This window comes from Ahaetulla prasina, chromosome 5 (genome assembly GCF_028640845.1).
Source record: "Ahaetulla prasina isolate Xishuangbanna chromosome 5, ASM2864084v1, whole genome shotgun sequence".
Lineage (NCBI taxonomy): Eukaryota > Metazoa > Chordata > Lepidosauria > Squamata > Colubridae > Ahaetulla > Ahaetulla prasina.
In genome coordinates, this window is record NC_080543.1 from 31586118 (window position 1) to 31612712 (window position 26595).

General features: G+C 38.6%; 1 protein-coding gene and 1 long non-coding RNA gene across 2 annotated transcripts; one reads left to right on the forward strand and one right to left on the reverse strand.

Moving 5' to 3' along the window:
* Positions 1–12953, forward strand: CCNA1 (cyclin A1). The gene is made up of 9 exons (XM_058186684.1): positions 1–43; positions 1746–1924; positions 4391–4625; positions 4738–4853; positions 7725–7948; positions 9263–9467; positions 10540–10653; positions 11542–11675; positions 12597–12953. Exons 2-9 carry the CDS (start codon positions 1769–1771, stop codon positions 12646–12648), a joined length of 1236 nt encoding a protein of 411 aa, XP_058042667.1. The 5' UTR covers positions 1–43; positions 1746–1768; the 3' UTR covers positions 12649–12953.
* LOC131200198 (uncharacterized) lies at positions 6749–26392 on the reverse strand. The gene is made up of 3 exons (XR_009155540.1): positions 26312–26392; positions 7854–8023; positions 6749–6984 (listed from the first exon to the last, which is right to left on the reverse strand). It is a non-coding gene; the product is annotated as an uncharacterized LOC131200198 (long non-coding RNA).
* Between the last annotated feature and the right edge of the window lie 203 nt (positions 26393–26595).

Below are 26595 nucleotides of genomic sequence, written 5' to 3' on the forward strand. Positions count from 1 at the left end.
TCCATCCAGGCGGTAACGAGGCCCTCGCGCGTCGAGAGAACGGGTGGGAACTCGCCGTCAGGATATAGGCGAAAGTTTCTCCTCCTGGCAAGAGGCGAGAGATCTCTATGGAGATCCCAGGTTGCCACGGGAGCTGCCCTCCGCATGCAAGCGGCTGAGCGGGCGGGCGGGCGACCGCCGGCTCTAACTGGCCGTTCCCAACAGACGCGGGCGGCTTGAAAGTAATTAGAGCGCACGCCGAAGGGCCGGCGGACAGGGCGGTACAGCGGCGTCGGGCGCTGATTGGTTTACCAGCTATATAGGCTGGGACTGGAGGCCGGCGGGGCTGTGTTAAGTCCTTGTCTGGCTTCGTTGCTTTCCCTCTGCCTGGTCTAAAGGAATCCTAAAGAAACGCCTTTCGCTACAGGTGGGGAGGAGAGGAGCGGGGAGCGGCGGGGTTATTGCAACAAGAAATGGGTAACTTGTCTCAAGGTCCGGGTGTGTGTGTGGGCTTCTTCTGGGGAAGGGGCGATGGGGAAGGAAGGTTGGTTCAGCACTCGGGGCGAACTGCTCCTTCTCCCGCCCTGCCCGCCTTTTTAGTTTGCCTGGAGTTGTAGTTCCAACAAATCGAGCCATCCTGAGCTTTTCCCCCTTCTCTCTCTCTCTCTCTCTTTCTCTCTTCCCCCTCCCACTCCGGTCCTGAACGTGATGCGGGGCTTGGGGAAAATTGTTCTGCTATTGAAATCATTTCTTTCAGAGCTCACCCGTAACAGAAGATCATGTTTCTTCTTTTTCTTCAAACGCTTGTTCTGGGAGACTTAAATAAATGTTATTTACCCCCATAGCAAGCTTACATGTCTCCCAATGTCTTAATTACCGGTAGTAGTAACGGCGATCAAGTAGTAACAGCGACTGACTAGACTTGCCTTTTAGGTAACTAGCGTCTGGATTTATGCAATTTTGTAATCATGATTTAGTAAATAAGCCCTTTTGCCTCAATGGTCTTATTTATACTCGATGGAAACACTGTGGCTATGTGATACATGAATATAGCCTATGTATCATGGGATTTCAACTTGTTTCCTTGGAAGAGATTGAGGGAGACTTGGTTTTATGGATGTAGCTATATTTGAATAGAATAGAATAGAATAGAATTTTTTATTGGCCAAGCGTGATTGGACACACAAGGAAGTTGTCTTGGTGCATCTGCTCTCAGTGTACACAAAAGAAAAGAGCACACTGAACTGTAAGCTAGTCTGCCATATATTAATTTACTTAAGTGTGTGAACTTAGTCCATTTAGTCAGGTAATGGATTAGCATCTTGCAAATTCTATTTCTATTCTATTGTGTTAATTGAATAGATTAGAGATACTGCAAATACCTTACAGAACTACAGCTGTGTGTTCCCATAAGATCTTCAGCTATATGCCGTTTCGGCCAATAACTTTCAAATGACAAAATTATCCTTGGGGAACAGTGTTAATACTATCATTACCATCTTTTTTCAAAAGCTTACTGGATTTGAGGATGATCATAGATAGGGAGGTATGTTAATACAGTTCTAATATTTGAAAACCAATTTATAGGCAGAGTGGGCAATTAGCTGAATGTTTGCTGATGTGCAGTTTCTCATTGTGAAGATAATGGGAGTGCTGTGGAAACCCTGTGAAAATGTTACATGCTTGAAGATTTTCACTGATACGTGCTAAGCCAAAGAGAGTAGCAAGTTGATTTGGAAACGTAATTGATGATTTTTTCCCCCCAGTATCAGCTGCTGATTTGCAGGAAATGTATCATAGCAACAAGGATGATGAGATGGTACAAGCTGGCCTTCGGGGCACCCTGCCACTTCCAGTTGTACCCCATGACAATCAGAATTCCCAGCACAGAGTTATTCTTGGGGAGCTGAGAGAAAATGGACAGTGTCTAAGATCCTCTTCCCATGTAAGTTGGAAAGCATTTTGGATTAACCAGGTGTCTAGGTGACTGGGCTGAAGGGAAAAGAGTGGTGGCTCAGTGTTTCTGTTTTAATCCTTAGAATTTTCCAAAATATATTCAATTTCAGTTCTCAGATTTGGAAATCTAACACAAGCAGATGATGTCAAGGTAGGAAAACTTCCCTTAGCTCTGCAGGACCAGCTGAAGCTTTTGAATGCTTTTCAAGGACAAGCTGGACATTGCAGTAGTGCTCAGCAGACTACTAAGGCATGAGTGACCATGAGCAGTGCCTCCAAATCTATGAAAGGCTTCAACTAGCACCCAAGATGTATTTGGGCAAAAGTTCTCTTGGCCATGGCTCCCATTGCTTTTGAGCAAGTGTGAGTCCAGGTGGCTTTCCAAATTGCACTCTGGAGAAAAATAACCCTAGCTAGAATTAACAATGGCAAATCGCAAGATATAGGGTACCCTAAAGCCCTCAGCTATTTAGTCAGGTTTGAGCTGAATCTGGTTCATTTTCCAAGCATTGGGAAGTACCACCACTTGCACACCACCACTTGGCCCAGGACAGAGATGAACAATTGTATCATTAGCATTCTGATGACACTTGACCCCCTGCCAATGAAGGTATTCTTCCAGCAGTTGAATGGCAGGACTCTCTCCACCATCACCGAACCGGCCTTGGAAAGAAGAAAACCATTGAAAAACTCTGTCTCCCATTCCCATCCAGCCAGAAAAATACCATAAGTGATGGTATTGAAAGCTGAGACCTCCTGAAGTCATCTACTTGCATGATCAATGCCATCTTAGTACTAGATCCTGACATGAAGGCCAAATATAATGGGTCCAGAGCAGTAGTGAAATGTAAAATTTGTTACTACAGGTACTGTGGGTGTGGCTTGGTGGGTGGGTGGGTGAGGATAATGTGACTGGGTGGGCGTGGCCAACTTTAAAAAAAAATTAAAGCATTTTTTTACAACCTTCCGGCTGAAGAGGTTGTAGAAAAAATGCTTTAAAAAGATTCTGACGATCCCAGCTGAGTGGCCTGATCATCAAACTTTTTAAAGCATTTTTTTTACAATCTCTTCAGCCGAAGAGGTTGTAAAAAATGTTTTAAAAAGTTTAAAAAAAAAACTCGGATGATCGGGCAGCTCAGCTGGGCATGGGCAGGGAGGGGGGGGGCAACGATTTTTGCTACTGGTTCTCCGAACCACCAGCCATCACTACCGGATCGGACGATCGGGTCTGAACCAGGAGCATTTCACCCCGGTCCAGAATCTCTGCTTCCTCCAGAAGGAACCTATAGATCTACCACTTATTAATAACCTTTCATTAAAAAAAAAACGTTGGAGACAGGATGAAAATTTTGATGAAGTATTTTGTGTTCTAGTAATGTTTTCTTGAGAAGGGATAATATCATCTCAGACAGCGTTCAAGGACAAGATGGAAAATTATATTATTACTGGGATGTAGGTATAGTTTGTTACTATTGTGTGCTATTTTACTTACTGTATAAGTAAAAAACAAATATAATGAAAAGTTAAGGGAACTAGGTATGTGTGGCCTAATGAAGAGAAGGATCACAGGTAACATGACAGCTTTTCTTCCAGTACTTGGGGAGTAGTCATAGAGATTAAGATGTTGACATATTCTCTAAAGTAGCTGAAGCAGGACAAGAAGCAATGGGTGGAAACTTTTTAAAGAGAAATCCTACCTGCAATTAAGGAGAATTTCCTGGTAGAGCAGTTAAGCTTGTCCCTCCACTCTAGAGTTGTGGGTGCCCCAGTGCTGGAGGTTTCAAGAAAACATTGGCCATTCATTTGTCTGGGATGGTATAAGGATTCCTGCCTTGGATAGGGTGTTAGTCTAGAAGACTTCCAAGGCCTTCCTATGATTCTGTGATTCTACTTTGAAATTGTAAACCACTCAAACTCTCAGCGTAAATTCTCTTTTACTAAATTGTAATAAGTAACTAAAACGTAACCAAACATTGTTTGGCCTAGTGATTTCCTTCTGTTCTTACGAAATCATAATTTGAGGAATCTTTAATATCCATCTATGCTTTATCTAGACCAGGGGTCTCCAACCTTGGCAACTTTAAAGTTGCCAAGGTTGGAGACCCCTGATCTAGAACAAGTATTCAGCATTTTCTTATGAGTTAGCTTCAGAACTGAAAGAATTTTCATTTCCTATATCACAGTGACCCAATTACTGGCTATTTCTGCTCTTGGGCTAATGGAATTTGAGTTATGGGTCCCATCATAACCATGCAGCATGGCCAATGATAATAAGAATTGTGGTCCATCAACACTTAAAGACCAAGGCTGATCTGAATAATACTGATTTTATTTTTTTTTATATACAGAATTATAGTCATTATCTGGAAGTTGAATCATGGCAACTGGACTTCTTTTCTTGGTTTAAAATGTTTGCTGCTTATCCAAGTAGTTTCTTCAGTATATTCTTTTTCAGGGAATTTCCATGATGAGACCGGTATCTGGATCAGAAAATATTTTTCCTATGACTGGCAAATATCTAATGCCAACCTCTGTGTCATCCAAAAAAAGCTTTACTGTTTACATAGATAAAATGGAAGAGAGAAGCAAAAATGATTTTATAGCTGCAGAAGAAGTGGAATATAGTATGTGCGAAACTGAGACCAGTACAATAAAACCTAACCTTCATCTACTCTTGAACTTAAGTACAGGTAACAAATCATTAATAAGGAAAAGATTTTACCTTTTTGTGTTATATGTTGCCTCCAATGAAAGCAACATTTGAATGTTAAGGAGCACTTTTTGAATATTTTGCTGGTCTAGTGTCTCCAATGTTGGTGGATAAGTCCCTGCAAAATGAAGATTGTGAGGGTAACGAACTGGACATGAGTATTGATGAATATGCAGAAGATATTCATAATTATTTAAGAGATGCAGAAGTAAGTAAAAAAAAATAAACAGACTTGCTACCGTTCTGTGTAATATTGTCCTGTAGATAGTGTTTATGTAACATATACTGCATGAATTCCAATCTTCCTTTTTGACTCTGTCTCTTAAACCTCATCTTGGAGAATGTTTCCTTATTGTGTAATATTCCTAGAAACTGCTTCACATTCTATCTGACCAGCTTTAAGATTGATGCTGTTGATTTTGCATTCCATACTTGCTAAGAATGGATACTAAAAGAGGATATTTCAGCTCTATTGTCTGCATACCGTCTTTCCCTGAAAATAAGATCCTATCTTACATTTTTTTGAACCCTGAAATAAGCGCTTGGCCTTATTGCCGTGCGCTCAAAAGACCGATTGGGCTTATTATCAGGGGATGCCTTATTTTGGGGGAAACAGGGTAGCTCTATATGCATTTGTGCACTGCTGTCTCTGCATATTTTAATTTCTATGACCACCTTGTGAATTATTCTGGGTGGGGGCAATATTTATTTATTTATTTATTTATTTGATTTGTATACCGCCCTTCTCCCGAAGGACTCAGGGCGGTTCACAGCAAATAAAATGCATATAATACAGATTAAGAACAGTATAAAAAACTTATTCAATATATGGCATAAAAACTAAAATAAGAATAAAAACCCCATTTAAAACTACATTTAATAGTAATTTTGAGAGACAGTTCTTTATTTTACCACTATACAATCTTTACTCTCTTTTCCTTTTTCTGTACTATAAGGTAAGGTATATCTTACAATTTAGGTAACATATATCTGACAAAACAGATTCTAATTAACAGAAGACAGTAACTCTCTTATTTTCAAGATAGCAAAATGCTTCTGTGGCTGTGCTATAGATCAGGGGTCTCCAACCTTAGCAACTTTAAGGCTTGTGGACTTCAACTCCCAGAGGTGAAGTCTGGGAGTTGAAGTCCACAAACCTTAAAGTTACTAAGATTGGAGGCCCCTGATCTATAGATGGTTTCATGTTGGTTTGGATAGTTTTGGTTTAATAGTAAAAGAACTCACTTTGGTGCTCCTACACCAAAATGATTATAATATTATAATATTTTCTGGACTTATATTGGGCACAAAACAGTGAGAAAATCCACCTTTCTTAAAACAGAAATAGGGAAGACTGTTAGGCTTAATCATAAATGCTTCCCAGAAGCCATCTTTGCCAACCATTGTGTATCCTCCTGTTCTCTAATCATGATTGGCTCTGTTATCTTAAAGGCAACACTTATATATCTGCATATTGGTGTACTACTTCCAAAATTATCACCGTGTAATTTCTGCCTCATTTTATCATTGAAGTTACAAAACTTTTCAATATTTAGGGGAATCTGCAATTTCAAAGTTAGTGGCAATTTTTTGAGCCAACTACATTAACAGCAAATCTATTGTCCATTTGGAGATTTCTAGAAAAGCACTCTAGCACTCCAAAATGTTTTTTAAATCTTAGCTCACTGGATCCATACATTGCTGCTAAGACAATTTATACCTTATGTGATATGTGGCACCTATCTTCGTGACTTTGCACCAACAGTAGCAAACACTTTAGAGCAGGGATCTCCAACCTTGGTCCCTTTAAGACTTGTGGACTTCAACTCCCAGAGTCTCTCAGTCAGCTTTGCTGGCTGAGGAACTCTGGGAGTTGAAGACCACAAGTCTTAAAGGGACCAAGGTTGGAGACCCCTGCTTTAGAGGATCAAGTGGCATTTGACAAGTTGTAACTATGGAGGAATCAAGAACAATTTCAACATGGACAAATGCAAAGTCCTGCACTTGGGTAGAAAAAAGATTAAAAGCTACACTGTAGGATGATGGAGTATTGGATATGCCTACTTTTTATCTAGAACATATACAAAAGTAATTAGTTACCTTGGTCACAAGCTAAATATGAACCAATTATATGAGGGAGCTTCAAAAAAAGCAAATGAAATCCTAGATTTCCAAATATACATAAAGAAGCATCCTGTCAGGATCAAGAGAAGTCATCATTCCTCTTTTTTCTATGTTGATCAGATCACAACTAAAACACTAGGCCATCAACCCATTCTAGGAAGCACATTGGCAATTCTGAAGGTATCTTCATGAGAGCATCTAAAATGATGAAAGGCCTGGAAGGAAAAAAATTAAGGATTGATTGGAATAGCTTCCAAGAATGTTAAGTTTATCATGGACAAGATGAGATAGAATTATTCAGAGTGGTTCCAGAAGACACAGCAAGAAATAAGGGATTTAAATTACAAAGAAGTAGACAGACATCAGGAAAAAAATGCCATAATGGTAAGGAGTGTTCAACAGTGGAACAGATTGACTTGGGAAGTGACAGACACTGTTAGTGGAGGTATTTAGACAGCGGCTGAATGGTCATCTGTTGGGATTGCTGACATGGTAAATTTCTGCAATGGGCAGAGGACTGAACAACATAGATTTCTAAGGTTCTCTCCAACCTTTGTGTTCTATGATTGGTGATATAATAAACTATTTCAGACATAGTGGTTCAGAGAGCCACAATTATACCTCTCCCTAAACCAGCATTTTTGTTTTTTCATTCAATCCAAAAGTCCTTAAGATCTGCCCTAAACTGGTAAGGGGAGATGGAGGAGTAAACTTTTATTTCTTGTCCAATGGCTCCATCAGCCAGCATTCTTGGAACAATTTGGAACATTCCTGATATAATATAGTCAGCATTCACACATTATATTAGGTCACAGACTGTATACTGAGTGTCACAATTGTTGACATTGTGTAGTACATTAAACCAAAGCCAAGCCAAACGTATTATGGCTTAGTGCAATATGTGTAGAAGATCTATTCCCTTTGCTTATTCTAAAGCTAAACCCTTTGTATGTAGGTAAGACACAGGCCCAGACCTTGCTACATGAGGAAGCAGCCTGATATAACTTCAGGGATGCGTGCCATCTTAGTAGACTGGCTAGCAGAAGTTGGTGAAGAATACAAGCTTCAGACAGAGACATTGTACCTTGCTGTGAACTACTTGGACAGATTTCTTTCTTGCATGTCGGTCCTCAGAGGAAAATTGCAACTTGTGGGAACAGCAGCCATTCTCCTAGCTGCGTAAGTATGTTTAGGTAAAAGACAACCTATGGCAGATGACTGTTCTTGAATAGCTTATCAAGGTGATAGAAATGGCTGAAAAAATGCAACAAAGCATTAGTATGCTTCCAGTTTGGTTCCATATTTTTCCCAATCTCCATTTTCAGCTTTTACTATTCTGCACAAACTCATGGTAAACCGCTCCAAACTTGATTGCAGAAAATATGACTTCAGTAACAGAGTGGTCAATGCCTGGAATGCACTACCTGACTCTGTGGTTTCTTCCCCAAACCCCCAAAACTTTAAACTTAAACTGTCTACTGTTGACCTCACCCCATTCCTAATAGGTCTGCAAGAGGCGTGCATAAGTGCACCTGCGTGCCTACCATCCCTGTCCTAATAGTCCTTTTTACTTACTCTTTCGTGTATCCAAATTATTTTTATACTTTTACCTGTTATCTTATATATGATTGACTAAATAAATAAATAAAATAAATAAGAGTTAGAGGAGCTAGAGATAAAATCTGATACTGGATCCTCAGTTTGGATCTGCACCCTAACTTGAACTTTAACTTATATAAGCACATGTTGATGATTTTGACAAGTCCTCAGGGCAGGATTAAAAGAAAAGCTGTTATGAATGCAGATTGCTTAGCAGGCATAGTTCCTACTTTATGGTATCTTACATTCCTGCAAATGCCTAGAAGACATGGCAGACAAGTCTGTAAGAATTTAATATCAAATTCCCTAGTTTGTCTATATTTATATAATCCCTTAATATTTGATAATGTTAACTGACACATTAATGTATTTGTTATATAGACTACTGAGATATTAATACATTACAGACTCATGCATAAATGTTTATAAGAAAATGTAAAAGTGAGTCATGAATTGAAAAACCTTTTGAGGGGTAGCAGATGAGGTGAACGAGCTGAGTTGAGTGAGAGATTTTAGCTGGTACAAATAATTGGATGACAGTAGCTATAAGTGGATAAAGTACCGAACTAGGAAAGTTTAGCCAATCCTCAGCCTTAGAACTCAGTGGTAACTTTGGGCTGTTCACACACATAGCCCAATCTCTCTTGTGGAGTTGTTGGTATGAAAAAAATACGTTGGGGGAACTAATCACATTGAGCTCTTATTTGAAAGGCAGGAATTAAATTAGTAAATGAATAAAAGTAAGATCTGCTCTGTAATGAAAATGTAGCTCAGGTACATTTTTATTTTACATTTTAAAGACTATGCTGCTTACACCGAGTGGTCATCATGGATTAACTGGATGAAAACACACTTGATATACAGTGAATTTTTCTACACCCTTCCTTTTCCCAGGAAATATGAAGAAATCTATCCTCCAGAAGTAGAAGAATTTGTGTACATAACAGATGACACTTATTCCAAAAAGCAACTGTTGCGAATGGAACACCTGCTTCTTAAAGTACTTGCTTTTGATTTAACTGTGCCTACCGTCAATCAGTTTCTCCTTCAATATTTACAAAGACACAGTGTAAGTCTTAAGACGGAGAACTTTGCGAGGGTAAGTTCTTTGCTTTATAGGTTATTCTTTGTTTTGTAAGCATTTAAAGGACATCTAGACCACAAAACCAATAGCCACCTATTTGCACTGTGGTATCTGTTTTCAAGATATATATTGACCTGTTACGTTGAAATTACATTTTTAAAATACAAATTGATACTTCAGTGGAATATCTATCTAGGTGTGTTGTATCTGATTAACAGAGTTCATTTAGGCACTTCTAAAACAGGTGAAGTCTGTATTACTGAAAGGAAAGATTTGCAAAGGAGAGATACAGAGCTACACATTTCTATTCAGTCTCAAAGCCTTGGCTGTGAAAACTCTTCCCAAAATTGCTATTGAAACATGAACTCATCATGTTACAGAAGATAGAATTGTCACAAGGAACATATTACTATATTGAACTTATTTATTTATTTATTTATTTATTTATTTATTTATTTATTTATTATTTCAACTTTTATTTAATTTAAACTGAAATCAAATAGGATTTATTAGGATTTGAATTCAAACAAATCTAATTACAGTTTTAACCCTGTCCATTTATTGCATATTATTCCTAAAATGCCATTGGTCTTATTACAACATATTGTACTGGTACAACATATTTCATATTTATGCCTTGGGATAATTTGAAAGAAGTGGGGCAGAACCAGAATAGTGAGAATTGTCCTCATCTCTCTTCCCACCCCAGGGATAAGTAGGGGTGGGATAAGAATATCATTTTCAAACCCCTCCCCCATAAATTCCTTGCAGGAGCCATTGAAAACCAATATGACATGTTATCATTTAATAAAAGTACAAGCTGTCAAGGACAATACAGCTATGCAAATACAGAATTGGGCAAAGTTGAAAGAAAGTACGGTATTTCCTTTCCATAGTTTAGAAAGCAAATAGATCAGTGTTACTTCGCTAATGATCATAAGCAAAGTGCAACAAAAGGATGGAAAAAGCTAATTCACCTTTTCAGCTAAGCAGAAAAACCAGTGTAAATAGTCCAAGCTATTAGTAATATTGATACCTTTCATCTTTCCTAATGTTCCTTCCTTTAAAAAATATTATGTTCTTTTAGTACATAGCAGAATTGAGTCTCCTTGAAGCAGACCCATTCCTGAAGTATCTGCCCTCACAAATGGCAGCAGCTGCTTATTGCCTAGCGAACTATACTATGAACCGGCTTTTCTGGGTAAACATTTATTTTAATTTAAAGGGGCTTGAATATGTCTGGGCATTTTTCAAGAACAAACTACAAAGGATAAGAAGGTTTCTTAAGTTTCCTTTAGCAGCATTTTTTATTTTATTTTAGCAACTAGATTCAGAAACGGCTACTTCAATGAAAAGATCAGTACTATGACAAAACAATTTCCAATGCTTGTTCAGAGGCTATGCCTCTAAAAAGAATGATTTTTAGCAGGGGCTCAACAGCTGCTTATTTCAGCACCACAGGCTTTGTCCTAGCACCTTGCTCAGTATTTTATCTCAAACCCAGCAGATGTGAATTTGTCATTGTTGGAATGAAGTAGAGAAAAGCCTAGAAGTAGCAGTTTGCTCCAAAAAAAGTACTAGCGATACAACTCTGTGTTGGGTTTCTTCAATTTTATGAGAATGCTCCCATTATGTATAGCAAAGACCCTAAATGTCCTTCCAGATATATACTTTAAAAATCAAATTATAATGCTTAATGTAATGCTTAATGTAATGGAGAAAATTATTAAATATTGAGGAGTTATATGAATTGTATTTAATTAATTAATCCAATCAAGATTAAAAGTTCAATTTTTGCTTACTACAAAAGCCTTGCCAGAACTGACGATATGGTAAGATATGACCGAAGTGTCATAATTATAAATGGGGTAAATAGTGTGAGCTCTTCAAAACTGAGCAAAGCTTTTTGCCTATAGCTTGAATTGATGTCTTTCAGGATCCCTATATAATGTTTTAAGGTAAGGCTGCTGAGTTGTACAAAGTCTGTCCTAACTTAATAGCTGATTCAGCATAAGTTTCTTTCCAGGTCCTTTCTTGTCTCTCTGAATTTATTTGTAGTACTGAAGCTGTAACTTCTTCTCATGAGCAGCCAGAAACTCTTGCTGCTTTCACTGGATACTCACTGAGTGAGATTGTGCCTTGCCTAAGTGACCTGCACAAAGCATGCCTCGATGCGCCTCATCGACAGCAGCAAGCAATAAGGGAAAAATACAAGCTGACTAAGTAAGTTCTTGGGTCAGCAGCTGCATCTTGTCCTTCTAATCACCATGTCAGCTCCTAATGCCAAATTTGGAAAGATGGAAGCAATCTAGTAGAACTCAAAAACTGGAGAGGGAGGGACACAGGAGATGGCCTTTGCAACAATGCATGATATTGTTGGACCAAAGTTCCCTTCATCTTTTACCATTGGCTATACTATCCAACATAATACAAATTAGAGTTCTTAGGTTGCTTGTCCCATCTATTCAGATTGATAACACTGAGCAGACCACAAATATGCATTTTACACAGTATAGATGTGTAAGATTCACATGTATGGATTTTTATGTTGCTAAACTCATTGACTTTCTGTTGATAGGAACCTCTAGTTATTCAAGGTAATAAAACTCCCCCATTATATACTTATTTAATACACATTTGGGATATATTATTTACTAATGTTCATATACTTTGAAATTAATTATAGGAATCTGAAAAATTACTCTCATTTCTTCCTTGAGTATTCTCCAAGTAATATATATTCAAAATACAGCATCATTTTAGGTAATAATAGATAAATATCCTAAAGCAATACAATAAGCATCAGTCCCGAAGGTGCCTAACTCTTGCAGACAGAATATAATTTGGGAATGACAGAATACCCACAGTTCAGAAACGCAGATCTTCCAACTTTTATTCCCGTATGGAATTCTGCAATAAAGCCATGTGTTTAGCTGGGATTATATTTGTGCCTGGAAAAGATGCAGTTGCTTTAAAGCAGTTCATACAGGTGCTATGATTCTGTTTGTGGATGGTCTGATGCACATTCCAGAGATGGAAAGTGATGTCCTGTACAGCCCTGGTTTCTGCAATCAAACCACTGATCTAGAGCACTGGAATTTAGAGACTGTCATGGTCAGTAATAAGTGGCTTCCTTCTTTACAGATATATGCAAGTATCCCTTCTGGAGCCACCAACTGTTCTACCTCTACATTGACTTGCAACATGCCCAGAAAAACACAGAAGCTGTAGCACTTGCCTCCTGATCAATAGACTTGATCAGAATTGTTACTTTTATAGGGCACTGCAGGTCATGTGTCTAATCTGCTGCTAAAACTATTTTTAGATGATCTTCTGATCTATAGCTATATTGTATTACAAGGATTCAGTATTGTAGTTTTTATGATAAACTAAAGACACTTTTAATAAACATCTTCAAAAGAAAAAAAAGTTTATTAATTTTGTATATCTCCTTTGCTTTTGAACAGTTTTAAACAGGTGTGGTAATGAAATTTGCCAATAAAATGAAAACTGGTACTATGTCTTATGGAAAATGGTGGAGAAAGACTTTATTTAATAGTTTGGTTTGAACCTAAATGGATATCTCAAGTTCAAATTCTCCTTTCCTTTTCTCATCTCAAGATAAAAGCAATTTAATATCTACTATAATTAATCGTTCTCCAGCAAAATGGAAAAACCAGACTGTTATTCAGGATGGTTCATCTTCTAAAAATCAAAGCTAGAAATATCGGAACCATTAGAGAAGTGGGATGCTGATAATGGAGAAAATTATTAGCACTTATTTCATGCTGGAAGAGAGCTAGAAATTCCTCATCGAGGGAATAAACAGACATTTTATAGGCATAAATTAAGGATTATGTGATCATATCCTTTTGGCTAACGTAGTGACACCTTTTTTAAAATTTGCTATTATATTCATGAAAAAGTATTTTGAAGCCGATAATCATATTCATTTGGAAAGGTAAAAAATCCCTTGACTCAAGCTCAACCTTTGGTGATTACATGGACATGTTCATTTAGTTCAGTTGATAAAATATGGGAAGCGGTTTGACATTACAATAATAATAATATTGATAATATTAATGAAAATTAAAGGAATCAAAATAACACCAAGTCTCTGAATGAAAATGAGACTATAGCTACCTGATATCTTTCAAGCTGACAACACCAAGCAAACTGAAGTGAAGAAGGTTAGAAAGGAATAAAACTGGGGGGAATACCATCAAGGCGTTAACACCTTGGCAATTCCAGTAATTGTTCCAGAATAGCAATAGCACTTAGACTTATATGCCGCTTCATAGTGCTTTTACTGCCCTCTCTAAGCGGTTTACAGAGTCAACATATTGCCCCCAACAACCTGGATCCTCATTTTACCAACCTTGGAAGGATGGAAGGCTGAGTCAACCTTGACCCAGTGAGATTTGTACTGCCAAATCATTGGCAGCTGGTAGTCAGAAGTAGCCTATTGCAGTACTGCATTCTAATCACTATGTCACCATGGCTTATATCTTATTGTCCTTATGCAAAATGTATATATGGGTCAGGAAGCCACAGTATGGACAGACAGGCAAGACTATATCCTCTTTATCAATTCGAACTGTATGCTAAATGTATATTAAAGGGGAGCTGGATGGGAAAAAGATGATACGTGATTTTAAAATAGGGAAAAGAAACATCGATAAGCTATATGAATGACTCTACTTTGCCAGTTAAAAATGCAACAGATCTGCAAGCTCCAGTAATAAAAGTCGAAGAACACAGTGAAACAATTAGATTAAAGTTAAATATAAATGCTAAACTAAATTACAACAGGTACAACAACCAGTCTTGGAGTTGAATGTTTGCAATTATTTCTTTACTTTTTAAAAAAATAATAATTTTTATTAGACTTTTAACTTTTAAAAACAAATTAAGAAAAATACAGCAAAAAACAAAAACGCATTAAAAACACGTAACAGACATAACATTACATCATATATTATTTTACAGCTTGCTGTATCAACATAGATATATTTTCTCTGTTCTTATTCAATCGCTCCTCTATGTGCTTATATTTACATTGGTATCTATTTACCGAACCATCATTATCTGGTTAACACTATTCAGTAACTTATACTTCCTAGTTTTAACTTAATTAGATTAACATTCCGAATTATTATTTTGATTTCTTTTTTCTAACCAATCATATAATTATTTCCTTTCATATGAATGAAAATGTATCCCATAGGCTAAGAAGCAATAGCATGAATGTCACATCAGACATAAGGACTGGGAGGAAGAAATAAACTTTCTACTACTATCTTTAAAAGGTTGGTATTATTTACTAGATGGGCTATATTTCATTTACAAAGGAATAATAAATCACACTCCAATGTGTGCATGAAACTGATAAAGGATTTTTTTTCAGCCTTTGGTTTGGGAAGAGACATTTTAAAATTTGCAAGCTCGCTCTCCTTCTCAAAGTCAAGAGTTCAGTTGAAAGCCCAGCACAGACTTTGATGGGATAATTTCATGATCTCCAATACCCAGAACACTACTTAGATGGTGCTAATGACATCTAACAGTGATCTTGACAGCATTCCAAAGTGCAGTCTGGGAACAAATGTACAGAACATACCCATTCTTCATCTCCTGAGATAATCTCAAGATAAATCACAAGACAAGACGACCTAGGACACTTTGAAAAGAACAAAACATTCTAATGTTAACTAAGTTACAGGATCTCGACTTTTATTGCAATTAACATGGGAAGTTATGATTTAAGTAGAAAGCAGCTGTTGCTGCCTTCCAGCCTTGGATTTTAAGATCAAAGCTACTGCCAAGATTCTTCTTGTTCACGTCATAAATCTGAAGCCTTAGAGGACTCCACCATAAGATGATTCTGACTTTCACAAAGACTTCAGGTTCATTGAGGCATCAATTAAGGCTCTTCCATTTTTCTATAATATTAATTTGTCCTATGTATTATAGCAGGGGTGAAATGCTCCTGGTTCAGACCGGCTCGTCTGATCCGGTAGTGATGGCGGCTGCTGGTTCGGAGAACCAGTGGCAAAAATCCCTGGCCCCGCCCCCCTGCCTCTGCTGAGCCGCACCATTAGCAGAGGTTTTTTTTTTTTAACTTTTAAAAGCAGTTTTTCTTCAGCCAAAAACATGCCTTTAAAAGTAAAAAAAGCCTTTGAAGATCTCATGGCTCAACTGAGATCGGCAGAGCCTTTAAACTCTTTTAAGAAAAAGTTTTAAAAGGCTCCTTTGGCAATCTCACCTGAGTTTCCTCATCAGCAAAACCTTAAAAAACATGTTTTCTACAAGCTCTTCAGCCTAAGAGCTTGTAGAAAACTTCCTTTTAAGAGATTCTAAGGCGCTTACCTGATTATTGATCTAACGCATGGCTTTCCCAGCCCGAAGGGAGCAGTTTCAGAACAGACAGAATCAGTTGCTAGCTAATCTATTTCCTCAGTGAGCAACTAATCTGTCTGTTTTGCTGGCTGAGGAACTCTGGGAATTGAAGTCCACAAACCTTAAAGTTACTAAGGTTGGAGACCCCTGATCTAAAAAATATAAATAAAATAAAATAAAATAATAAAGTAAAATATTTGTGCAGCTTTCTGAGATTTGGTGTGTTTCTGTAGTGTTTCACTCTAACTACACAAACACAAAAATCTCACAAAGCTGTATGTGGCATTTTGTGTGTGTGTGTTGTGTTGTGTGTGTGTAAAGTGTGAAAGTTGGTTTTTGAGCTTTTTGTGACTGTGTGAGGTTCCTGCTTGTTGCAGGGGCCATTTTGGGTGAAGTGCAGCTGCTTTTACACTGTGTGTGAGTCAGTTGTGGTGTGTGTGTGTAAAGTGTGAAAGTTGGTTTTTGGTACCTCTGACTGTTTTTTATACTTTGTTTATTATTTTTATTATTTATTGTTATTGGCCATGCCCACCCAGTCATCTGACCACCAGGCCACGCCCACCAATTAAGCCACGTCCACAGAACCAGTAGGAAAAAAGTTTAGATTTCACCCCTGTATCATAGTTTGGATGAGCAATTTGGTTCTATCAGTTACACCTTCAACCAGTTACACGGGTGTAAGGGGTGACAAAATTCAATTCCCTGAGCCTATTATGAAGTAAGCAAAATGTTTGAAGTGTCTTAGCATTCTTCAATCACTGTATATACAATTATGATATATTGAATCACAATTGGAACATCTTATACTTCAGAATGTACTTTTGCAAATTTTAAGTTGTTTGGTTGTTTCAAGAATTATAAGGCTGGCCAAATCAGCTAGTGTGACTGTGGACAGCATACAATATAAACACACAATGAATAAATAAAAAATAAAACCATCTTAAAACAAACCCAACCATCCCCTAATTGCTGTGGGAAGAGCCAGATCTTAAGGACTACCCTAAAGGCAAAATTTGGGGCCTATATGAAGAGGGGGGAGATTTTTCTCTTTATTGTCCTTATGGCTGAATAGTCAAGGATGGACATTGGGGATCCATATAATGTGTTCCCATTTAATGCCCCAACAACTAAGCTATTCTTTTCACTTAAAAGTGAGCATTAATAGACTTTCATGGCACTAGGCCCCGTTTTTATTATAGTGCCTAAGTCCCATGAAAGCTTAGATAACATCTAAGAAAGCAGATCATCTCACCTAAAACTCCTACATCTTTTGGGTGTTTTATTTGACTTCTTTAGCACATTTTTCCAGTTAAATAAGACCAGCAACTACATTATGTGTGCTTTTATAGTGGCTGCAATCTAAATTGAAATTCCTTGTTTTTTGAGGTTGTGTTTGTCTCATAACTATCCAGGGCATTATTCAGTTTTAAAACTCTTTTTTTCTGTATACAACAGTTTGAATGCATTCATGTAAATTCAGGACACACAATTCCTTAGTAGTCAACAACGCAATAAAAAGCTGAGTTTACATAATGAATCTGGCTGAAAATAACAGGCTGATGTTGGCAGTGAAGATAAAACAACTGCATAAAAAAGAGGTGCTTCTTTTGGCATTAATAAAATCTAGGTCAAGCTTAATCAACAGTTCACTTTTATGTTTTATGCCTGCATAAGTGCACACACAGAGTACATTCCTATCACTTGGTGTGTACTAAGCCATGATTTGCATTTGTAAAACCATAGTTGGCTCAATGTATACAACACGAAGAACCAAATTGCAGCTTAACATAAAACAGGCCTGGATACTTACTGATGCCAGATCAGATCATTAGCTCATTTTATACTGTGCTGAGGATTTTTAGGATGCTGACTATAATCTCTTATAATTTGGCCCCACAAATTTTTAAGAAAATGAGAAAATAAAAAGCAATTAAGAAGATCATTCATGGTGACAGGGAGCAAAGTCTTTTAATCCATTATCCTTACTTTGTGAGTTGAGTTTTCCCAGAGATGTGTATTGTTTTCTCTCCTAGCTCATTTGTTTATGAAGGAATAACATGCATCTCTTTCGTTTGTCCTTAGATTCATCTAGATCAGGATCTCCAACCTTGGCAACTTTAAGACTTGTGGAATTCAACTCCCAGAATTACTCAGCCAGCAGAGGTTGGAGACCCCTGATCTAGATGGTTTTTCTTTTGCCAATGCAGTACTCTTATCTTTGGTTAGCTATTTGCATTTGGATGTTATTCATGGTTCTAATTTGTCCTTAAAATTTTCACATTACTGAAGAAATGATTTTAATAACTTAATAGATAAAATAAAATGTTAAGCAGTGACATCAGTTTGAGAAAAGGTGGAAAGAATCCAGCATAATAAAGCTGACAAAATGGAGGAAGATTGTCATTTTGATTACTACATGCTCTTCGTAATGAGAATTATTCTAATGTATAACCATTGATGACCACAACTCCATGGCTAATAAAATTTACATGCTTCTCTTGAAGAGATATCAAGTTTTTGTCATATGACAAAGGATAGCATTTACCAATCAAAGCTCTGCCTTGTCATCTGGACTTACACTTGGTCTCTGTCTTGCTTTCACTGTAATTATTTATGGCATATTTAAATGAAATGTCTTATTTCTTATGCCTTTGCCCCCCCCAATAATTTCCTTCATGAAAAACACTTTTTTATTTATTTATTTTTGTCACAACAATATACATAAGCATCACACAAAATGGTTATATAGTATATAAACATATATATGAGGAAATATAAGGAAGTATAAGCATATATGTATAAGAATAAAAAAAACAATAAGACAGAAATGGTAGGCACATTTGTGCTCTTATGCACGCCCCTTATAGTCCTCTTAGGAATGGGGTGAGGTCAATAGTAGAAAGTTTTTGGTTAAAGCTTTTGGGATTGTGAGAAGAGACCACAGAGTCAGGTAATGTGATCCAAGCACTGATAACTCTGTTACAGAAGTCATATTTTCTGCAATCTAGATTGAAGCGGTTAACATTAAGTTTAAATCTATTTTTTTCCTAAAAAAGATTAGAGAAATAATTGTATTTGCCTTTGTTGTTGCTATCTGATCTCAGTGCTCACTAATGATGCTTCAGTTTAGAGATTGATAGGATTATTGGGATTTCTGGGAGAGTTTTGAGTTTGTCATCTGCACCTCTATAACTGTCTGGTTTGGTTCTGCAACCCAACAAGACAGACACAGACTTCAGAGGATAATTAGAACTGCAGAAAAAACAATGGTTACCAACCTGCCTTCCATTGAGGACCTGTATACTGCATGAGTCAAAAAGAGGGCTGTGAAAATATTTACAGACCCTTCGCATCCTGGACATAAACTATTTCAGCTCCTACCCTCAAAAATGACACTATAGAGCACTGCATACAGAACAACTAGAAACAAGAACAGTTTTTCCCCAAACGCCATCACTCAGCTAAACAAATAATTCCTTCAACACTGTCAAACTAGTTACTAAGGCTGCATTACTTTAATCTTCTCATCGTTCCCTATCACCCATCTTCTCCCGCTTATGACTGTATAACTGTAACTTTGTTGCAGGTATCCTTAAGATTTTTATTGACTGTTTCCTAATATGATTTGATTGCTTATTTGTACTATCATTAAGTGTTGTACCTTATGATTCTTGATGAATGTATCTTTTCTTTTATATACACTGACAGCGTATGCACCAAGACTAATTCCTTGTGTGTCCAATCACACTTGGCCAATAAAGAATTGAATTCTATTCTATTCTATTCTATTCTATTCTATTCTATTCTATTCTATTCTATTCTATTCTATTCTATTCTATTGTTATTTGCTTTTGGCCAAAAAGATTATTGTCAGGTTAATGGGGAATGGAGAATTATGTCCACCATTCAAATAACAAACAGAACTTGGGCTCAGAAAGGAAAGGAAAGGTCAGTTGCCCCAAACTGAGGATTAGGAAGAAGGTTCTGAAACCTTTTTCAGCTCAAGTCATATTACAGACTATGCCAAATGGTCATTTGCCTCAGAACAAATACATCAGCTGAGAGCTAGAATACTTGGCTTCATCTAAGCTTGGATTGTGGATTGGTACTGGTCCATTGCCTATTAGGAACTGGGCTGCACAAATGGCGGGCGAGCGAATGAGTAAAGCTTCATCTATGCATCCACAGAATTGTAAGTTGCATGCAAAACCATCCCTTTCCCTCCACTGATCTGTGGAAGGCAATTTTTCTTCCGAAACTGGTCCCTGGTGCCAGAAAGGTTGGAGAGGGGGGCACTGATTTAAAAGGAGGGAAAACCTCATTTAGATTATTTTGGATCACATTACAGTTCTAGCTTCTATCCAAGATGCACCACCTCTAATTAATAAACACTTGATATTTTTTTTAGTACGTCTGTGTTTCACTATCTTTTTTTATTCCAGTTCTCTACTGAACCTCCTATTTCCCTGACTGTCCAAGAACTACACGCCTCCAGTTATAATAGCATTGTCCACATGAGAAATAGGGAATCAATGACATCAGAACACTAAAGGTTCTGTAAAATAGGAATTTCAAATACTTTCAAACAGCTTGTTTGTGAGCAATCTACATGATCTTTTCCCCTTGAAAAATGCTGGGCTGGATTGTTTTTGCTTTAATCTTTGCACTAACTGGAAGTATTTAGCCTAATAAGCACTGAATCTCTTCTCTCTTTTGAGCTAGGAAAATATATGTTAATCCTATCAAAAGGCAAAGAGACATCTTTATCTGTATTCTCAGAGAAAACTGAATTTGGAACAAAATGTTATTTTGTAACCTTAAGTTTTATTTGAGCACTAAACCTATGACATACTCAGTGCGATCTGACCTTAGTTGTTTGCTTGTAGATGTTTCATTACTCAACTAGATAACATCAGTGAGAATGAATGGGGGCTGTCTGCCTTTTTATATGCAATTGTCCTGCCAGTTTTCATGGGAGTATTGTTTTCTTCTTAATGGTTCCTTGATTAATCTAACTACACCAATGACTTCACTAGAAGTTGGATTCTGACTGGGAAGATACTTTGGAGGTGATGGAGACACATCTGAGACTTGTTATCTGGAAGGAGTTTGAGCCAGTTATTCTGAAGAAATTGGACAGGGTTGTTTGGAGCTCGGCCACCTGCATTCATGACCCATGCCCTTGTTGGTTGGTTAAGACTTCCAGGGAGGTGGCATGTGGTTGGGTCCAAGTGGTGAAGGAGGTAGTGGGTACAAGAGACCATTTTTGGATTCAACAGTATTAGAAAACTTTCACCCGGTCTCCAATGTTCCATTTCTAGGAAAATTGTTGAGCAGGTGGTTGGTGCACAGTTATAGAGGATCCTGGATTGAAGCAGATTATTGGGATCCGTTTTAGTATGGGTTTACACTAAATGGGTTCAGTGGCATTGATCACACTTGTTCAGCAGGTTCTGACCAGTTCTGGAGAACCGGTAGCAGAAAATTTGAGTAGTTCGGAGAACCGGTAGTAAAAATTCTGATTGGCCCCACCCCCATCTATTCTCTGCCTCTTGAGTCCCAGCCGATCAGGAAGAAATGGGGATTTTGCAGTAACCTTCCCCTGGATTGGGGAGGAAATGGAGATTTTGCAGTATCCCTCCCCTGCCACGCCCATCAAGCCACGCCCACCAAGCCATGCCATGCCACGCCCACCAAGCCACATCCACAGAACCAGTAGTAAAAAAAATTGAAACCCACCACTGCACTTGTTGGCAACATTTGGAGGACTTCTCTGGGACTTCTCAGCAGCTTTCAATACCATTGACCACAATATCCTTCTGGACCAGCTTCAGTGATTAAGAATGGGAGGCACTGTCCTACAGTGGCTCCCCTACTTCAGTGATCGTGAACCTTTTCAGCACTGAGTGCCAAAAAGGAGCGCACACACGTGCACACTTTGCGCACACACATCTGGGCCACAACCCAGAAGAGGAGCTGCCCAGAGCGCATGCGCACACCCAAAAATGAACTTCCAGTTTCAGAAACTGTACTTCTGGTTCCAGCCAGCTACTCTTCCGGGTTTCTGGTGCACATGCGCACGTGACAATCAGCTGGCCAGCGTTCATGCTTACAGAGGAAAACGGAAGAGCAGCTCTTCTAGTTTCCGGCACTGCTGCATGCAAAAAGGCCAGCTGATTGTCACTTGTGCATGCATGCCAGAAACCAGGAAGAGGAATGGGAGACGCCATGCGTGCCAGGCGACATGGCTCCATGTGCCACTTCAGGCACGTGTGCCATAGGTACCCCATCACGGCCCTACTTCCTCATAGATAGTTCCAGTTGGTGTAGGTGGGAGAGAGATCAAGCCCTAGGTCCCCGCAATGCAAAATTGCTTCATGCCTTAGGTATTTCACTTATCTTTTAAAACAGAGGTTTCCAACATTGGCAACTTTAAGACTTGTGGACTTCAACTCCCAGCGTTCCTCAGCCAGCTGGTTGGAGCTGGTCAAGGTTGGAGACCCCTGTTTTAAAATATTCTAATGAAACTGTTGGGGGCAGTCATCCAACCCTAGCTGGACAGGTGATACTGTGGCAGATCTGACCAAGTATCTGGAGGCTGTAAGGCAGTGGTGAAATCCAATTTTTTTTACTATTGGTTCTGTGGGTGTGGGCGTAGCAGGGGAAGGATACTGCAAAATGTCCATTCCAACCCCACTCCAGGGGAAGGATATTGCAAAATGTCCATTCCTACCCCACTCTGGGACCAGCCAGAGGTGGTATTTGCCAATTCTCCAAACTACTCAAAATTTCTGCTACCGGTTCTTCAGAAACTGTCAGAACCTGCTGGATTTCACCCCTGCTGTAAGGGTATGGATGGGGAAGAACCAGCTTCTGCTCTGTCTTTCTGGCTCCTCAGGTCCAGATGATATTTTATCTTTGAATGGATGGAATAGCACTCTCACAGACAACTCCTGCTTAAGAATCATGGCCGGGATGGGCTTTGCACAGATTTGTCACGTGCACCAATTGTTCCCTTTTATGTACTGAAAGGCTTTGCTCAAAGTCCTGTTTGGATTACTGCAGTGCGCTCTATATGGGACTGCCCTTGAAAACCACCCAGAAGCTATAACAAATCCAGAATGATGGGTATGTAATCCCACCGTTGTGTGAGCTGCATTGGGCCTGTTTCCTTCTGCGTGCAATTCAGATTGCTGGTTATACACTTAAAACCTTAAATGGCACAGGGCTTATGTGCAAGACCGCCTCTCCATAAGGATATTTATCTATCCCTATGATGGCGAACCTGTGACACACAGAACCCTCTCTGCAGTCATGTGAACCATCACCCCAGCTCAGCTCCACTCTGCATGCGTGTGCACCTCCCAATGGCCAGCTGATTTTTAGGCTTCTGCTGCGCATGCGCGGGGGCGGGGTGCATATGGGAGACAGGCCCGCATGTGTGGGGTTTTGGGGGAGTGTGGAGAGACGCACACGCATTGCATTGTGAGTTATAAGTGCAGGGAGATCTACTAGGCCCAAAATGGGGCATGGGGGTGCAGTGTGGCCCCCCTCACGGCCCATTTTTGCTCCAAGGAGGCTGCAGGGAGGCTTACTAGGCCCAAAACAAGGCCTGGGGGAGCATGGGGGAGTCGCATGTGCATGGACGGGGGCAGGGGGCACAGGGGGGCAGGCACATTGCATTATGGGTGTGGGCACTTTTGGCATACAACAACAAAAAGGTTACCCATCACTGATCTATCCTATCAAATCAGACACGGTGAGCATGTTCTGGTCCCTTCCCTTAAACATTGCCACCTTATGGAAGCTAGGAAACATGCCTTTCTCTGCCCTAGACAACACTCTTTCCCATGAAGTTACCAGATCACTAGCTTCCTATCTTTCTGAAAGGCACTGAAGTTTTGGCTTTCCCTCCAAGATTTTATAAGAGATTGCATGTCAGAACTTTAATTTTGGTGCCATGTTTTTAATATGTATGGTTGTATTATATTTATGTATTATGTTGTTTTGGTTTATTGCAAAGTCAGCCAGATGTTCAGATAGGATTTGGCATTTTTCCCCACCTATCGAGACCTTCCCAACAACCTGGGATAGGCAGATATTGATAATATTAAAGGTATTGTTCAAGAGGTGCTCCTGTTGTTTTGGAATTGCAAGGCACCTATTACTATTGATACTATCCTTACTTTCTTTTGCCACAGTTGTTCTATTTCTACTGCATTTGTCCTTTGTTTTCTTCAATTTTTTCTCTTCTATTCTGCTGCATTATTATTATACTTGGTCGCTTTTATTATTGATATTGTTTTATTTGCATTTTTGGAGCTGCCCAGAGTTTGATATAAGATGGTTGGCTATATAAGTGTTTTAAATAAATTAAATAAATAAATGATTCTGATGAGATGTCATCTTTTCTACTTTTACTTCTATTTCTGCTTTTCACTTTAAACCTTTTTGAAGTATTTGTTTTAAATTATTTTTATTGTTTGAAGGGGGGGGGGAAAACCAAATCTTTTACCGGCAGAACCCATATTTGAAGAGGAGGACCAATTTGTTGTACCTTACACTTGCTGGAAATGATGAATTTATTTCTATTCATAATAAACCGTGAGCAAATTTGGAAGCTTTGACAACATAAGAGAGCTGAGTCATTTTCAACAACTCATAGCCCTTTGAGGAATATATTTCTTTTCAAGGGAATGTATTGATGTAGTCAAGTCTGTGAACAAGAACGATCTAGAGAAACAGCAGTTGGTTTCAATAACATTTTCAGTAACTAATTATCTTCAGAGAGTTAGGTCTGGGAATAGATAGGAACACAATGTCAGTGTTCAAAGGAGATGCTCTCTTTATCTCTGTAGCTGTTATTCAGGTCGCACTTCCAGGTCATTTTTTTTTTGCCTTCTATGTACCAGATGTGAGAGACATACAGATGTATATCATGCAGAGTGAATGAGTGTGAATGGCTTAGTATTATTCAGTTTTCAGAATTTGCAACATAATTTTTTTTTAGTCAGGACATGGCATGTTTTATTTCATATATTCTAAAATGTGTAATGGCCAATGAACAAAAAAGATTTCAGACAGGGGTGAAATGCTCCCGGTTTGGACTGGATTGCCCGATCCGGTAGCGATGGCAGCGGGTGGTTCAGAGAACTGATAGCAAAAATCCCTGCCCCCCGGCCTATGCCCGGCTGAGCCATGCGATCATCAGAGGTTTTCTTTTTTTTACTTTTAAAAGCATTTTTTCTTCGGCCGAAAAAATGCTTTTAAAAGTTAAAAAAAAGGCTCTGATGATTTTGCAGCTCAGCTGGGATTGTCAGAACCCTTTAAAAGCACTTTTTCTACAACCTCTGGCGATCCCAGCTGAGTTGCCTGATCACATAGGCTTTTCTTTCTTTTAAAGGCAAAAAAAAATGTCGATCAGGCAACTCAGCTGGGATCGCCAGAGGAGCCTTTTAAAAGCATTTTTTACAACCTCTTTGAGGTTGTAGAAAAAAAACACGCTTTTAAAAGTTAAAAAGAAAGTTGGCCACACCCACTGAGTCAAATTACACCCCACCAGCCACGCCCACCAGAACCAGTAGTAACAAATTTTACATTTCACCCCGATTACAGAGCACCAAGGAGATAACAAAGTACGGGAAGTCATTTGTTTCAAAATGAGAGCACCTCTTTAAGAACATTTTCAAAACTCTAGATAACTAAAGTATTCTGTTTTTTCCTATAATGGATACATGTGATTATGAGATAATTTTGAATAGGATATCGTATTACACTAGTGTAATTTGAAACTTGAGATACTTCTGCCATAAATTCTATTACATATAAGTAACTGCATAAAAGTATTGTATTTTTCTACTTGCTAACTTTGGCTGGGAAGGCTTACAGTACGTTAGTTGAATAAAGAAACAACAGGAAGAGAGGAATATTGCTACTCTATAGAATGAAAACTATGTGCTATACAAGGAAAAGAAGAGTAAGCCTCTTGCATCGGCTCACCAGGAAAGGTGTAAAGAAATGTTTCTCAGCCTTGGCAAATTTAAGCTGTCAAGATCAAGAAACACTGGTCAAAGTAAGGCTATTCAGAAACACCTTTATTGATTCTATCTGTGAGGCCATAATAAATATCTCCTGATAGGTATCTAGTTTCATAAAAATAACAATAACAATATACTGATGTATATTCTGCAAAAGAGGATGAAGGCTATTTTGAACATCAGCAAAACAAAGTGTGTTCTGTCCCCACTACACGTTAACGTGTGTGCAGCTCAACATGCAGCTAAACCCACCTATCCTCCAATAAAACACACCGTGTGCGTAGATCTGAATGCTTTATTGAAAGAACAGGATATGATGAAATTGGGGAAAATAGGAATACATACAATGAGAACCAAATACAAAGATATAGTATTAAGTCACTGCTAAATGTAATAATTAATAAATACAAGCAACTTAACTCTCACCAGAAATGCTCTGTGTGTGGGATGTAGGTTTGTCCTTGGATGACCATGTGCCACAGATTAAGATGGATGCTTCTTTGTGCTTCTGCCATCTCCAAATGGAGTCTGGTTTCCCAGCGTGCACTTGGTTTGAGAGTGCAGGTTGATGGGTAAAATGGGTTGGGTCAGCTTCAAACAATATATTTGGTATTTTGTCTCTCCGGCCACTAGATGGGGCTAGAGAGCAACAACAGTATATAAAAGTTATATGCTGGGGCGTGACAAAGTGGATGTTATATTGAAAAATG